Below are 15,917 nucleotides of genomic sequence, written 5' to 3'. Positions count from 1 at the left end.
TTTCATCCTAAACAATTATTCATCAAAACTACCATTGAAACCTAGTCAAAACAAAACCTTCCCCAAGATAACCATAATTGCTTCAAAGAGAAGCTTCGCCATATAAATATGCTTATTGCGCGAAAATGAAAATTAATGTGTTTAGAATTCTTGAATATGATTGATCATGATAAAATATGTTTACTGGATTATATGAGTTGTCCAATCTCATATTAACTACCTAAATTATTCATGTCCTAAAACTGTATGGAATTATTGTTGGAGACAATCTTGGACACAGTTTAAGGAAGGCTGTGATGTTATAAAATCCATCCTCACCTCAAACTTTATAACATCACACCCTCACCCCAATAAATTTGTGTAGTCAACATGATGACCATTCACATTATTCTCTCTTTGGATTCATCATCTAATTGACATCTTTACCAAATAGATTTTAACATTTAATTCTTAATAAGTAGTGAGTTGGATGATGAAATTTATATGAAACTTCTATTAGTATTGATTCCTTATGCATGAACAATGTTTTTAAATTCAATAAATCAATGTATAGCCTTAAGAAATCTAGAAGGTCATGAAATGCAAAATTAACTACTAGTTTATTGGATTTAAATTACATTTAATCCATGTCATATCATTCCTTGTTTACCGAAACTATTTTCACTGGTTTTACTCGTATTTTTACATATGTTGATGATTTAATTCTTTTTTATCCTGATTTGAATGAAGTTAATTTTGTGAAAATAGTTTTGCTGGATAAACAATTCAACATCCAAGATCTAGGAGCCTTTAAATACCTTTTAGGATTTGAGTGGAACGGATCAAAGAGTGGTATATCCTTGAATTATAGAAAATAAACTCTAGCTCAAAGAGTGGTATATCCTTGAATCATAGAAAATACATCTCTTATGGATCTTATTGTTCAATTAAAAACCGATGTTTTTGCAGTACTATCTAATTTGCTAGTTTTAAAAGACTAATTGGCTAACTCTTATATTTAACTATTTATCGCTCGGATATTTCCTTTGTTGTTTGTAGGTAAAGATAATTCTTATTAGCTTCTATTGATCTTACCTCTCAAACAAGTCTTAGAACTCTTCATTATCTCAAGCTTCAACCAGGAGAAGGTATCTATTTTCCTACATATTATTTTAAGGATGATTTATCAAATGTTGATTGTTATGTTAAAAAGATGGAAAATAAAAAAACTAAAAGTAAAAATGAACTTTGGTGTTTAACAATTGAGAAAACTTATTGGGATTAGATTTTATCTACATGTCTTCATGTATGTTCGTGATCAGTAACAAGCATTTCTAATCAGCTAATAGTATTATCGCCCATTACTCTTGTCACAGTTCATAACTGAGTCAACAACGTGAGATCAATCCCATTATCTTATAAACGATCTTTCATCCTATTGACTAATATGTATAATTAAGTTTCTACAATTCATATGGAGACTAGACCTAAATCTATCTCTAGACTTTAGCATATCCAACAGATGAAAATCTTGGATCTAGTAATGACCAGTACATTTTGAATATCAAGTCACACCATGAAAACATGTTACCTAATCCAAAACAAAACATTAAGAACGGAGAATTCGTCAATAATAAAACATAAGAAAAAGTACATAAAATGTCATTATCACAATCGATACATGAGTATTATGAGGACTACATCTTACCATAAAAATTAGATAAATCAACTACGGTTACTCATTGTAGTTTTGCAATTAAGCCATAGAAGAAAGACGTTGAAAAACATTTGTTGTTGATTCCTCAAACAACGTTTTCACCCTCAATGTTCCTCTATTTTCCTCTCTTATTAAGTTTTTGGTATACATTGAACTTCTGTCACTACTTTCCAAGAAAACTACTAATTAAAACTAAGTTATCCTTAACAGAACTGACTGAAACGCTACTATAGGGTTCTTATATGCCATTCTCGTTAAGCGCACCTTCAAGCTCAGTTAACAAGCAAATCCTTCCTTGCCCATGAAGTAACTTAACCCTTAAATCTTGAACCGTCATACTTCGCTTAGCAATTTTTATTTCTTTGTCTTGGAGTTACTTGGCTTTGAAGTATTCTTTTATCGTCTTTGTTCACTAGGCGAGGCTCTGTGCATTGTGTGGCGAGCTTTGGTGCTTTTTGACTAATTTTGGTGTTTTCTTGCCTCTTTTTACCTGTACTTAATAAATACACTGTTAAAAAGTTCATACATGTGTTTTATCATATTTTACTGATAAATTAAAGGTTTTTCAACTGATTATTTGTGAATTAAGTTAATAAATGTTTATATGCTTTACGTATTGTTGGCACTTATCAGGAGTTCATTGACTTTTATATTTGTTACCTTAATCAAAATCTCTTACACACAAGTAGTTACACTCGATCGACTATAACAATATCTTCTCTATGTACATAGCAACGACCCCTATATATCATGAGCTTACAAAACACATAGAAATGGACAACTATGTAATTACAAATAGAGTTCAAGAACATCTAACCTTTTTCGACCACCAAAAACTCATGCAAACGACCAAAATGCCCTTGCTAATGCCATTTTTGGCGAATTTTTCTGTTAGAAAAATAATTGTTGCAAATGTTACCGTTGTCAAATAAATAAATTTTAATTAATAAATATATTATTTAAACTTATCAAAATATTAATGTAAATTAGGAGAAGAATGAATGAAAAAAATAATTATAGTGAAAAAAAATAGTTACAAAAGGTAGAGAAGCAAAAAATGAGTAGTAAATGAAATATCGAAAAAGTGAATACTTACAGAAAGATTAAGTTTTCATTAGCTACAACTTTTGGCAAAACCTTACCTAATACACTTGATAATTAAAATTATGGACACTCCATTATTAAAAAAGTTTAAAAAAAATAAAAAATAAAAATCTTTTATTTTTCATAAGTGTCGCCATAATTTAAAAATATATTATTATTATTATTATTATTATTATTATTATTATTATTATTATTATTATTATTATTATTATTATTATTATTATTATTATTATTATTAGTTGTAGTTTAAAACGGCCACAAACATTATATAAAAAGAAATTATATCCACTACGACTAAAATCTATTAGAATGACACATCCTCTTAAAATTTTAAAATAAACATTAATCTTTTTGTATTTATATCATATAGACCACAATTTTACTTTAATTATATTAAGAAAAGTTTAGATAAATTGCATCACCTTAATCTTTTTGTTTGATTGGGTATATACTAGTTTCATATTTTTGGTTGTTAATAGGGGTGGAAGTAGGTCGGGCCGCCGACAGGGACCTATGGCCTAGCCTATTTATGGCCTGGCCTGACCTATTTAATAAAAAGATCAAATTTAGGCTTTTTAAAAATCCTATTTAATTAAGTAGGTCAGGCTTGAGCTTTTAAAAAAGCGTATTAGGCCTGATAGGCCGGCCTATTTAGTAGTACATACATGAAGTCCAATAATTTTTGTATTATATAATATTAATACACAAAAAATGAAAACTAAAGGTCTAATATAATTATAAAATTTTAAAAAACTAATAGCAATGATTGAATGACGTTTAAAGTAATGAAGAGTCAGTTTAACAAATAAATTGTATTGGTCACGTGGAGAGGTGGGAAGACAATTCACAATTTACTAGGTGGAAAGGCAATAAGTAAAAAATATATTGTGAATTGTGAATTGTGAATTGTCTTTCCACCTAGTAAATTGTGAATTGTCTTTCCACCTCTCCACGTGACCAATACAATTTATTTGTTAAACTGACTCTTCATTACTTTAAACGTCATTCAATCATTACTATTAGTATTTTAAAATTTTATAATTATATTAGACCTTTAGTTTTCATTTTTTGTGTATTAATATTATATAATACAAAAACTATTGGACTTCATGTATGTACTACTAAATAGGCCGGTCTATCAGGCCTAATAGGCTTTTTTAAAAGCTCAAGTCTGGCCTACTTAATTAAATAGGATTTTTGAAAAGCCTAAATTTGACCTTTTTATTAAATAGGTCAGGCCAGGCCAGGCCATAAATAGGCTAGGCCATAGGCCCTTGTCGGCGGCCCGGCCTACTTCCACCCCTAACTGGTGGTCCAGGGGCCAGCACTAGCCATTTAAAAAGACATTCTGAAAACTGCCTACAAAGGAAGCTCCACATGGCTAAAGAGAAGAAGCAAACTCTTATTCCTTTTCAACCTTATAATCAGGATAATCCATTTATTGGGGATAGATATACAAATGAGAAGATGAGAGAAATCATTGCTACTGTTATTATGGTACATGAACACCCTTTTAGTGTGGTGGAGGATGAAATATGGATGTGGGCTTTTCAATATGCAAACTCATATTTTCATAAAATCGGTCGAAAAACAGCAAGAGCGGATTGTTTAAGAATATACGAGGAAGAGAAGAAAACTTTGAAGGATTTATTGAGAAAAATTGGAAAAATTAGTATAACTACTGATATGTGGAGATCAAGTCACCAAGTAGCTGAATATATGGTTATCACTGGCCATTTCATTGATTATGGACGGAAACTCCAAAAAAGGGTGTTGAGTTTTGTGAAAATTCCTGCTCCAAGGCGTGGGATTGATGTGGCTGATGCAATTTTCAAGTGCTTGAAATCTTGGGGAATTGAGAATAAGATATTTTCAGTTTCAGTCGACAATGCTTCTTACAACGATTCTTGTTTAAAAAGTTTGAAGGAAGACTATCCACTAAGCAGAATGTTAGTTCTTGGAGGGGCATTGTTTCATGTTAGATGTTGTGCACATGTACTAAATTTGTTAGTGCAAGATGGTCTTAGCCAAATTAAGGATGTCATTGGCAAAGTTCGTGAAAGTGTGAAGTATATTAACCATAATGATGAGAGATTGAAAGCTTTCTGTGATGTTGTTGAACAAAAGGGGCTGAAAGATAGGAAGCTCATACTTGATTGCCCAACAAGATGGAATTCTACATATCACATGTTATCCGCTGCATTGAAATTCAGGATTGCATTTCCATCTTATAAGGAAAGAGAACCACATTATAAGTATGCACCTTCAACTGAAGATTGGGACAATGTTGAGAAAGTTTGTCAATTTCTTGAAGTGTTTAATCTTGCCACTCTTTTTATATCAGGTAGTGAGTACCCTACTTCTAATCTATATCTTGCGGAAGTTTGGAGGGTGAAGCAAGTCATTGATAAAGCAACAGAAGATACAAATTCATTTATGAGAGAAATGACAGCTTCTATGAAACTAAAGTTTGACAAATATTGGGGTGAATGCAATTTGTTGATGGCTATTGCTAGTGTTTTGGATCCAAGGAGCAAATTTCATACTGTTGATATATGCTTTCCATTGATATATGAAGCTGAAGTTGCTAAAGAGAATATAAAGAAGGTGAAGAATTCGTTAGAGGAGCTATATGCTGAATATGTTTCTCTAAGTCTGCAAGAGTCATCTTCTAATGAAGTTCATACTAGTGGCATCAATTCATCATCATCATCTTCGATCCAATCTCAACCTTCAGTCATCATCGGATTTGACCGAATCATGAGCATTGTGCGTGAAAAGGAAGTTGTTCCTACAGTGAAATCAGAATTACAAACTTATCTTGATGAAGGTGTTTACATTCCTGATGGAGATAATAGCTCTTTTAGCGCATTGGAGTGGTGGAAGAACAATAGCTTAAAATATAAGATCTTATCAAAGATGGCTGCTGATATTCTAGCTGTTCCTATATCTACTGTGGTGTCAGAATCTACTTTCAGTGCCGGAGGCAGAGTTATTGATGAATATTGCTCTAAACTGAATGAGAAATCGATAGAAGCACTTATTTATGGTGGGGATTGGCTTTGTCACAAGTATAACTTGAAACAAAAGTCTAAGGTTAAAACTTCTTCTTTTCATATTGTATTTATATAATTCTTCTTACAAGTATAATTTTTAAACTTGTTATAGTTTTTAATTTTTCTTTCTTATTTTGAAGGTGGCGGCTGAACAACATCAAGAGATCACCTTAAAAATTTGAGTCCTTTTTGATGGATTATAATGATATTTTGAATTTTCTGCTGGTGTTATAAACTAATGCATCTGCTGTTGTTCTTCTTGTGTTTTAACATATTGTCATTATGTCTGTTATGTTAGTATTTGTAGAAACTTGCTTGTGTAGTGGCTTAAGGTAATACTTTATTTGTGTTATGAATTTTAATCCTTTTTGATGGATTATCATGATATTTTGAATTTTCTGCTGGTGTTTTAAACTAATGCACTATGATGTTTCTCTTCTAGAGATTTATGATTCTGCATGTGAGTTCTAAATATCCGTGGCATCTTTGTTTAATATTTCTCATATAGTGAAAGCCTTGTTTGTTAACTTATTATGATGCTAATTTGGGTGAAGTTAACAAGGTGAGTTACTTACTAAAGAAATAATTAATTGTTGTATAATGATTCACATTTTGATATTTAATATAATGTTTCAATATTATCTATATAAGGCATACATTCCTCCAAATTATTTAAATTTATAACATTCAAAATTATAATTTAGAATTTATTTGACATTTATAATGAATCTATGACTAACTAAATTTAAATTATAATTTTATAATTTTAATTTAACTAATTTAAATAATAATTATAGTTATAATTTATAATTTATTTGACTTTTATAACTAAATTCAAATAATAGTTATAATTTAGAATTTTATAATTTTAAATATTAATAATAGTTGTTTGGGTGGGATCTTTAACAAATCAGGCTATAGTAAGTGTGTATATGTAATAACTGTATAATAAAATAGGCTTTTAAATAGGCTAATAGGCCAGGTCAGGCTTATAAAAAGGTCAAGTCAGGCCTAAAATAAAGTCTATGATAGATAATAGGTCATGCTTAAACTTTGAATTTAAAAAATAGGCCGGGCCTACTTACAAAAAGCCTATTTCCACCTCTAGTTGTTAATTATTAGAGCATGTGTTATGCATGCATGTCTCAATTTAATATGGACCCACCCTCTAATGGCACATTGTTGAAGGGGTGAGATATGTGTGGGCGAGGAGGCTGCTAATGTATTGCCACTATGTATGGACACAAAATGTTATCATATTGTGCCACAATTCCACTTCTTATGCATCCTCTATCTAATAAGTAATAATTTTGTTATTTATTTTAATATTATCTTAGGAAAAATAATCTTAAACCATATATATAATTAAGGGCTCAAGCCCTCACAACAAACATATATATGTTCTTAAGTATTACTCACTCAAATTTATTATTTTATTTTCTAACTATTTATTATTCAATTATTTTAAAAAAAAAATATCTAATATTACTTTTAATTTTACACTCATTCTTTTTTTTAATTCTTTATAACCATTTTCTTTCAATGAAGCAACATAAGGTTTTCTTTTTTCTCTTCTTTTAGTTATTACTCCCTTTCTAATGTTACTAATATTTATTTATTTGATACATTCACTCACATCTAATATTTTTAAATAGTAATATTTTTTTACTTTAATAAATTAAATTTTTGTAAAAATCATTTTTATTTGATGGTTTATTAAAAACAGGTTTTAACTAGATCTTTAATTGTTATTGTAATTTAGATATATTTGTGAGCAAATATCCTAAGACGTATTAGTATGGGTGACAAATGGAAAGGTCCGTTCCATTTAGGCCCGTCACGCAAAAGTCAGCAAAAAAACTGGACAAACATAGTTAAGGGTGTGGGTCTGAAACTCTGGCCCGCCTGCAAAAAAATCAGAGTGGGGGCGGGCAATGTCAGTGGGCTTTGGACCTTTTAGCCTAAAAACATAAAATTTTATGTAAATGTCCACGTCTGCGCCACAAAAAACTGGATGGACGAATATATTAGAGGTTGCGAATTTAAAATTTTGGCTCGCCCCACAAAAAAAAGTGTGGGCAAAACGGGTATGCCTAACAAGCCGGGTCCGTTTTGTCACCCCTAGTTGTAAGGGAGAGACGTTTACTGCCTTCAAGAAATCAGTCTCGAAAACGGTGAAAGGGATTCTCACTCCAAATGGGTTGAGGAACATTGGACCATCATGACTTCGCCTTAAATCACTTCGCCCTTACTGACCTCATGATTACGAGATTGTGAACAATCATAATTTTTTTTAAACTATTTCGCTCTTACATGCCTCATGCTTTCGAGAATGTGAAGCATTATAATTTTCTTTAAATCTTTGAGGAACTATGCATAGTTATTTCATAATCCAAACTCATTTTGATATCATTTGTTTTGACTTATTAATGACTAATCCCGCCACGTCAACCCGAACTCGCCACATCATTTCCCTATCACTAGTGGGATTGTCCTATGTGAAACAAATAATCAGAAGTTTTTGATTCAATAAAACATATCATTTGTATTAAAAGAGTGATTCTTCGCTAGAGATCTCTATTTCTATTTCAAATATTATATATATATATATATATATATATATATATATATATATATATATATATATATATATATATATATATATATATATATATATATATATATGAAAAATGTTTTCAAATACAAAGAAATATCATTGTTTGAAAGTGAATCATGTACCAACAATCTATATTTTATTAAATTTTAATTTATAAATATTTATATCTATATATATATATATATAATTTTAAATATATAAATATACTTTTTTAATTTTATTATTTATGATCCTTTAACCTAATTGATATATTGAATAATTAAATATCATTTGTATATAAACTGTCATAGTCATAGTCATTTTTTAGACTAATATTTCTAGAGATCTCTATTTTATTTCAAATACTATCCATAGCTAAATCTTTATTTTAATTCTACTTACTGTTAAATTTATTACAGATTTTTTTTTCTGCGGAATAGATCCGTAGGGATAAATTACCCAAAGTTTTATATTGAAACCAAAATTTCAAAAAAAATCCTTATAAAACTAAATTACTGCGATTTTTTTTTTAAATTTACAAGAAAGTTGCAATTATCTTCTATCAAGTAACTTGCAACCGATCTATACAAAAATAAAGGTGAAATGTTTTAAATTTCAAATTATAATTGTGATATGAAATGACAACTTTGTATGAAGAATTTAATTTAAATAAAGTTTTAGCATAAAGAGTTTTAATATTTTTAAACAATTATAGCTATTAAAATTGTAAAAACATTGGACTTTTATCTTTAAAATCATATTTAGGGGTGCATGATAATTAATTAACATTTTTTTTTTCACCACTAGTATCTCATACTTATTGAACCGGCAAATTTAGTTGTGATCAACTCTAATTCAAGTGGTTTTATTTCCTTCCAATCAAAGTTACAAGAGATTAAACCATAATACTCTCTATTAAATATATAACATCAATCATCACTCGACTAACTAACCATTAATTATTAATTGTAATATCTTATATAAAATTGTCAACGAACCATCCTGATAAATATGTTGTTTATTATGGTCTAAAAAATGTGATTAGAGTATAGTTTAATCTCCCTCATTCTAAAAAATTACCACTTCATTTACAATCTGTTTTCTCATGCACGAGAGAAACATGGTCATTATTATTCTGAATTATTGAGTAACTTTTTCTACCTACTATAGTACTAATCAAATATCATTGTGTCGAGTAAAGTAAATAACAATAAGTTGTCATGAAAACAAACCTATGCGGTCACAAAACGGACAAGTCTTGCAATTCTTATGGTTTTGCAAAATTTTAAACTGACAATTTTAACAATGTTGCTTCAATTTTTTTACAAATTTTTAAAGTAGTGAAATATTTACTTGAACAACTCCAAATAAATGGGTGTTGTTTCTCTACCTTCTACCTTTATTGTTTCCTCCATGCCACAGGAAAAATAAAAAGTTACTACTACTGCTTCCTTTGCAATATCTTTTCTATGCACGAGAGAAACGTGCTCACTTTTTTCACAATTATTTACCTAACTTTTTCTATGTACTGGTACTAGGTACTAATAATATCATTGTACCAGTAAAAATAAATAATTCACTGTACTTATTGCCTTAAGTAATAAACTTGTACAGAAAAAACTAAATTTGTGTTCTTCCATTTCGATATAAGGCTTTATACGTAAATTAAAAATATAATAAAGTTGTTAAAAAATATCATATTTTTAACACACTAACTTTATTAATTAGTGGTTTGTTCTTCACTATTATAAACTTAAAAAAACTTTATTAATTAATGGTTTGTTCTTCACAGTAAAAAATATTTCATCTTTCTCACATTAATTACGTTAATTTCAATGATAAAATGAATATCATTTACTAAAATAACCTTATTAATAATAGATAGTGGAATAGTTAAATGAATCAAAACACTAAATGATGATAAGTTAATGAAAAAAATAATAAATATAATATTTATATTTTAAATGAACAAATAATTTAAGATGAGTATCAAAATTATTTATAAATATAATAGTGAAGAATATATTTCAATCATTAATTAAGTTTGAAAAAATTAAAAGCTAATAACTCCATTTCTAAATCAATTATTGATGAGTGCTTGTTTATTGATTAATTCAAACATTAAACTAAAAAATACACAATATTTTAACAGAATATAATAGTTGAAATGCATTGTGTATTTATTTCTACTGAGTTAATATGAATTCAAACACATGAACACCGATCGAAAACTAAATCCCGAGTATTACACGAGATACTGATTAGTAAAAGAGATTATCAAAAACAGATAAAAATCATATTCAACTGCTTTTGTGATCTCTTAAGCAGAAGAAAGAAGAGAAAAATTTACTCAAACAAATCAAAAATTGGAATAATCCAACATGAGAACCTCAATAATGGGTCCTATAATCCGCACAAAATTTTCCTGGATTTATTTTCAGCATTGCTCTTGAAAATTGGAAGCATGCGTGTATATGATTCAGAAAACTTGTCATATTGTTCATTTCGCATGGAACATGCGGTTCACAGTTTCGTAACTTGGCACGTTAATAACTGTCGCAAAAAAAGACAAATGATGTCTCGTTAATCAACGATCAAGATCAAATATTAACTATATAAGCAAAGAAATATTTATGAAAGAGTAGAGCTTGAATGAATTACCATCTCCATAAGATGCCATAGTCAAAGGTGAGGAAATAATCTTCTGAGATATTTTAGTGATATCGTTCAAAGTGATTTCATCTACGGCCGTCAGGAACTGTTCCACAGACTTTCTGAAAATGGATTGTAGATTCTTGCATTAACTTAAAATTACACTTCCATTGAAACAATTAATCACTTTTGAGCTGTGAAAAGATGATTTTACCTTTCTCCGTATGTCAAAATCTGCCTTCCAATATCTTCTGAGGCAATCATCTGAAAAAGAATGAAGATAGTTAGTAGTGTACAAGAACCACAACGAATCGAGTTTAATAACGCTAAACACCATTTTAAACGAGTTTATATGCCATAAAGAAGGTGAGAGCTTACTCTAGATTCCAGATTCATAAGAACTGCAGATTTTGTGGATTGTTTGGCACGGTCAAGCTGTACCTGAGAAACTGTCGTTGATATAAGAGTTAGTTTAATCTGGCAGAGATTAAAATTAATACTGTCGAGACAAAAGCGGGGTGGAAATAAAACCTTGTCCAGGCGATGCAATTGATATTAGTTCTCTGGCAGCTAAATCTACAGCTTTTGGTACAAACTCAGGGCTCTACATCCACAATTTAGAAAACGTGTCAACTATATCATATTATCCATGTAACTGAAAGCCTCAAACCATATTATATTATCCATGTAACTGAATGCCTCAAAACTGCAATAAGTTTTCCTTACAGTGCTCGCGTAAATGCCGAATAATCCTGTATTGTTGAAGATACTGTTGAATGCAGAAAATGATTGAATCTGTTGATATTCATTCAACACGCGAAGATCTGGATTCAAGCAAGTCAAACGGTTAGAGAAAGCAAGTCAACGCGAAGAGATGAATAAAAGTACAAAAGAAGGCATAGGCAAAACTTACATAGCCTTGAGTGCATCCCTTTACCGGGCCCTCCAGCTGAGAATGAACCGCCTCCTCCCATAAGCATCTACATGACTCAAAATTATTAATTCAATTCAAAAATTCTTTTCTTCTTTCGGAAAGGATGCAAAGACCAAGAGCAAAGTTCTACTTGAAATCAGAAAATCATACATAACATGAATACCTGTAGAACAGTCAAAACTATAGCATCTCTCTCCTGTTGCCAGCCACCGGGCACTTCAAAAGCAATGGCAACATGTGCGGCCTGCTCTTGCAATATACTTTAGCAGGTGAATAACAACATTTTTCAAGGAAATAAATCAAAATAATGATATGCGAGAAATATCTAAATGATATTATTTAAGAAAGTAATACACACCCCTTCTTCACCGTGACGACGGAAATCACCTCCAACATAGGTAGATTTTGGTTCATTAGGACGGGGAACACTTGGTAGGTCAGAAAGAAGTGGCTCAGCAACTGATAGAAGCTCTTCATGATCAACCCCAGATGCAGCAAGTACCATTCTAGGAGCTGTGTAATTTTCCTGATTTTTTCACACCTAGAAAATTAGATTCTCAAATAGATTGTAAGCAATAAAAAAAAAAAACAGAAAGAAGAAAGAAGAAAATGCAAGCTTGGCATAAAATGATACCAGTAGTATCAGAAAAGATAACGGATCTTACAGCAACAAATTCCTCTAAACTGGGGCCATCCAATCTGTTCAGTGCTTCTTCAGGAGCTAAAAGAGGATAAGCTAATGCACCAGAATAACCAGCAGAGTGAATTGCTTCCAAAAGCAAACCCTGGGGATTGTTTGAGAGTTCCCCAAGCTCTGCTTTCACCTTTCGAAGCTGTAACAAAAGTTAATTTAACAGGTTCAGAAGGAATGTCATAATTCCTATACTATTAAATGGGATGGCATGTTTTTATCACAAGTCCAATAGCAACGTACAAGACTTGAGAATCGCTATGAAAAAGGTAGGATGCTATTGGGGTTTACACTTTACATCTTGGGCTATACCACCACAACAGCTAGCGTTCACAGGTCATTAGCAGATTTCCCGAGGTTCGTCATATCAATTGTTTTCAAGGCTTTCGAATCCTGAGTAAGCATCAAGGTTATGGAGGTGCGGGATAATAGTCCCATGTCGGAAAATTGGAAGTATAGGATTTAATGTGCAATTTATATAGCGTTGAACCCTCACACCAGAATGGCAGATTTTCCTGTTATTGTGATCTCTAGGTTCGTATCGGCTTCTTAGTAGATAAAAGGGAAAAATTAAATAAATAGACACTGCTTAAAATCGACGTTAAGTAATATTTAATCTTCCACTCAGCATGAATTGGCGTCTGAACTTAGAATGCTGCATTATGCATTTAAATAAATAAGCAACAGCTTTGTTTGCCTTCCATTTATTTACAAACAAATTATTCAACTATTGCTATACATGTCAGAAAGGAATATCCTAAGTAACGAAACACTTTTGATGTTTCATTTCCCATAAGTTTTTTACAGCAACAAAGCATTTTGGGGCCCATATTAGCCTATGTTTGGCTTTTGAGAAATATCACAGTAACACCGCATGTTTCTTAGAAGCTACGTATAGTTACTTCTCTAAATCACGGTGTAAATAGCAATGGACGTTCAGCAGCGGTAGGTTACCGGCTTTCCAAACAGAGGCTTAGTGTGTTTGAATTGGCGGTGGATAGAATTGATTTGGACATAATTGAGTTTGGTAGAAATGATTTTAAAAGAATTGAGTTTAGTAGAAAAGTTTGGATACATTTATGTAAAAGTGAGTTGAAAAATAAATTTCAGTGTAGAAAATCGCGTTTAAACTCAGTAGCTACAAATTATAACTTCAAGTAGAATCAATTCTGAATGCAGAATCAATTCTACTTTAAAAAGACCAAACACCTCAAAACCACTCCAGAATCACTTTTACATCTCTAGAATTATACACTTATTATTTTTCTATAAAAGCACCTCCTACTACAAGGAAAATAAATGTTCATTTAGTGTAGAAAATGATGTATGAGCTAAGAACATAAGAGAATATTAATAATAAATACCTCTTCATTGACCTCCCAATCCAAGAAGGCTGGGTTCCTTACACAGTCAACGAGTAACTCAACCATTTGTGGAATGTAAGTCTTTAAAGCGTCAAATGTGTAGCCCATTTGTTCTCGAGAGGCCGAGGCTCCTATATTACCACCAATTGCTTCTACCTCCCTTACAATACGAAAGTGACTACGGTTAACCGTGCTCTTGAAAGCCATTCTCTCTAGCAAATGAGAAGCTCCGCTTGACAACGGTGTCTCATAGATGGAACCACAGTCGAGATATAACCCAATTGAGGCTGCAGGGTTCTAATAAACAATAATAACAAAAAAAAAAAATCAATAAATGCTATACAACCAAATCAAAAGAATCATTCAATCTTAACATTAGCATTATCAATTTGCAATTGAACACATAAAACCAACCATGCAGAATCTAAGAAACACAAACATACCGACGAGGTCTCTGACGCGATTTTGAGTCCATTAGAAAGAGTTGTGATCTTGGTCTTGCTTGGTTCAACATAATCAGGTAAAGGATCAGGAAGAACAACAGAACTAAGCGGCGTATCAAGAGGAGGAAGTGAACTCGAACGCTCCCCGGTAAGCCAGCTAAACAAACCACCCGAGGAAACCTTTGCAGCTACAGCACTTGAAGTATTAAACCTAGTAGCTCCCAAGTTGCCACCACGGCCCTAAATAACACACATTCATCACACAACATAATTAATACAAACAGTCTATGAAACCTTGATACAAACACCAACACACCACAGACACAGACACTGACATGTCAATATCGGTAATAAAATGAGAAAATGAACTACTCCAATAAAATCAATGTGATCTCTACATATCAAGAAGCATTCACCACAACATGATAAGAATAATTATTATAAAATTTTCAGTATCGACCCACTAAACTGATTCACCAGAAAACCAATAAAGGAACAATTTTTTCGTATTGAAACTGAAATCTGCTATCTGGGTAGGTTCCAAAAAGCTGATAAGATATGAACAGGTTCTTAATATGAATAAAAGGGTATGGATGAAAAAGATGATACCTTGAGATGCCTTTTGAGGGATGAAGCTGTGGCTCTATACATGGCGAATGAGGAAGAAAATGGAACCCTAAATGAAAATGAGGTAGTTGTTGGAATTGGTTGTAGTTTGATCTGTGTGTGGCGAGAAACCTATGATTCTGTGAAGCAGGACAACACAACCGAGAGAGAAGCACCTTTCCTTTGGAAATGGTCAATTTTATATTTTGTTTTTTTAATTAAAAAAATTAACCAGAAACTTGGGCCGGTTTGAATCCAATGTGTATATTTATGTTGGGCTGAACACGGCCCATGAATTACATCGTATTGTTCTATTTTTTCTTATAGCCTTGTGTAAATTTTCTTATATGTCTTTAACTCTTTGATCATATGTTTGGCAAATAAGAGTATGATTTTCCTCTCCATTTATGCAACAAAGTTGAAACACTGCGATAACCGCAATTATCATCACCTTTAACATCTATAATCCGGCCAATGTAAGTTTGCATAAAAAGTGATATTTTTTTCAATATCCGGACAAACCCCTTTATTATCGATCAACTTTGAATACATTTTTTTCTTTGAATTCGTGTTCTAATACGATGATGATGCAACCAAACGATGTTTGTATCTCGTTATCGTGATTTTGAATAACTTAGTTCACTAATTTCCAACCTTACAAAAATCTCCTTTACAATTTCTCAATCAACTATTTAATGTGGCATGAGCATGTTCAACTCTATTAATTGCAGTATATCTAAAGTGCCCAACCTGATAGCTTTGTGCACAAACACTT

The 15,917-nt window shown here is 31.3% G+C and overlaps 2 protein-coding genes and 1 long non-coding RNA gene across 4 annotated transcripts; 1 reads left to right on the top strand and 2 right to left on the bottom strand.

Annotated features, from left to right (window-relative positions):
* The first annotated feature begins 356 nt into the window (after positions 1-356).
* Positions 357-6,288, top strand: LOC131616322 (zinc finger BED domain-containing protein RICESLEEPER 2-like). 2 transcript variants are annotated; one of them, XM_058887624.1, is made up of 4 exons: positions 357-460; positions 1,039-1,127; positions 4,119-5,896; positions 5,997-6,288. In XM_058887624.1, exons 3-4 carry the CDS (start codon positions 4,178-4,180, stop codon positions 6,036-6,038), a joined length of 1,761 nt encoding a protein of 586 aa, XP_058743607.1. In that variant the 5' UTR covers positions 357-460; positions 1,039-1,127; positions 4,119-4,177; the 3' UTR covers positions 6,039-6,288. The 2 variants fall into 2 exon arrangements, with proteins under 2 accessions (XP_058743607.1, XP_058743606.1); XM_058887623.1 differs by lacking the exon at positions 357-460 and adding an exon at positions 631-875.
* On the bottom strand, positions 1,602-2,954 carry LOC131616324 (uncharacterized). The gene is made up of 3 exons (XR_009288089.1): positions 2,793-2,954; positions 2,514-2,584; positions 1,602-2,186 (listed from the first exon to the last, which is right to left on the bottom strand). It is a non-coding gene; the product is annotated as an uncharacterized LOC131616324 (long non-coding RNA).
* A 4,323-nt stretch (positions 6,289-10,611) lies between the features above and the next one.
* On the bottom strand, positions 10,612-15,330 carry LOC131616321 (mitochondrial-processing peptidase subunit alpha-like). Its single transcript, XM_058887622.1, has 13 exons — positions 15,146-15,330; positions 14,537-14,776; positions 14,094-14,390; positions 12,704-12,871; positions 12,397-12,564; positions 12,202-12,282; positions 12,018-12,084; positions 11,831-11,928; positions 11,636-11,708; positions 11,483-11,553; positions 11,319-11,368; positions 11,114-11,226; positions 10,612-11,005 (listed from the first exon to the last, which is right to left on the bottom strand). The coding sequence occupies exons 1-13, from the start codon at positions 15,185-15,187 to the stop codon at positions 10,953-10,955; spliced, it is 1,521 nt and encodes a 506-aa protein (XP_058743605.1). The 5' UTR covers positions 15,188-15,330; the 3' UTR covers positions 10,612-10,952.
* Between the last annotated feature and the right edge of the window lie 587 nt (positions 15,331-15,917).

Source organism: Vicia villosa, linkage group LG7 (genome assembly GCF_029867415.1).
Source record: "Vicia villosa cultivar HV-30 ecotype Madison, WI linkage group LG7, Vvil1.0, whole genome shotgun sequence".
Classification (NCBI taxonomy): domain Eukaryota; kingdom Viridiplantae; phylum Streptophyta; class Magnoliopsida; order Fabales; family Fabaceae; genus Vicia; species Vicia villosa.
This window is presented reverse-complemented; position numbering and strand designations above follow the sequence as displayed.

Coding starts and splice junctions, on each gene's coding strand:
- LOC131616322 (XM_058887624.1), top strand. CDS start 4,178: ATGGCTAAAGAGAAGAAGCAAACTCTTATTCCTTTTCAACCTTATAAT. Junction 5,897..5,996: donor ACTTGAAACAAAAGTCTAAG/GTTAAAACTTCT, acceptor CTTATTTTGAAG/GTGGCGGCTGAACAACATCA.
- LOC131616321 (XM_058887622.1), bottom strand. CDS start 15,187: ATGTATAGAGCCACAGCTTCATCCCTCAAAAGGCATCTCAAG. Junction 12,565..12,703: donor GTTTAGAGGAATTTGTTGCT/GTAAGATCCGTT, acceptor TGAAAAAATCAG/GAAAATTACACAGCTCCTAG. Junction 11,929..12,017: donor AGGGATGCACTCAAGGCTAT/GTAAGTTTTGCC, acceptor GCTTGAATCCAG/ATCTTCGCGTGTTGAATGAA.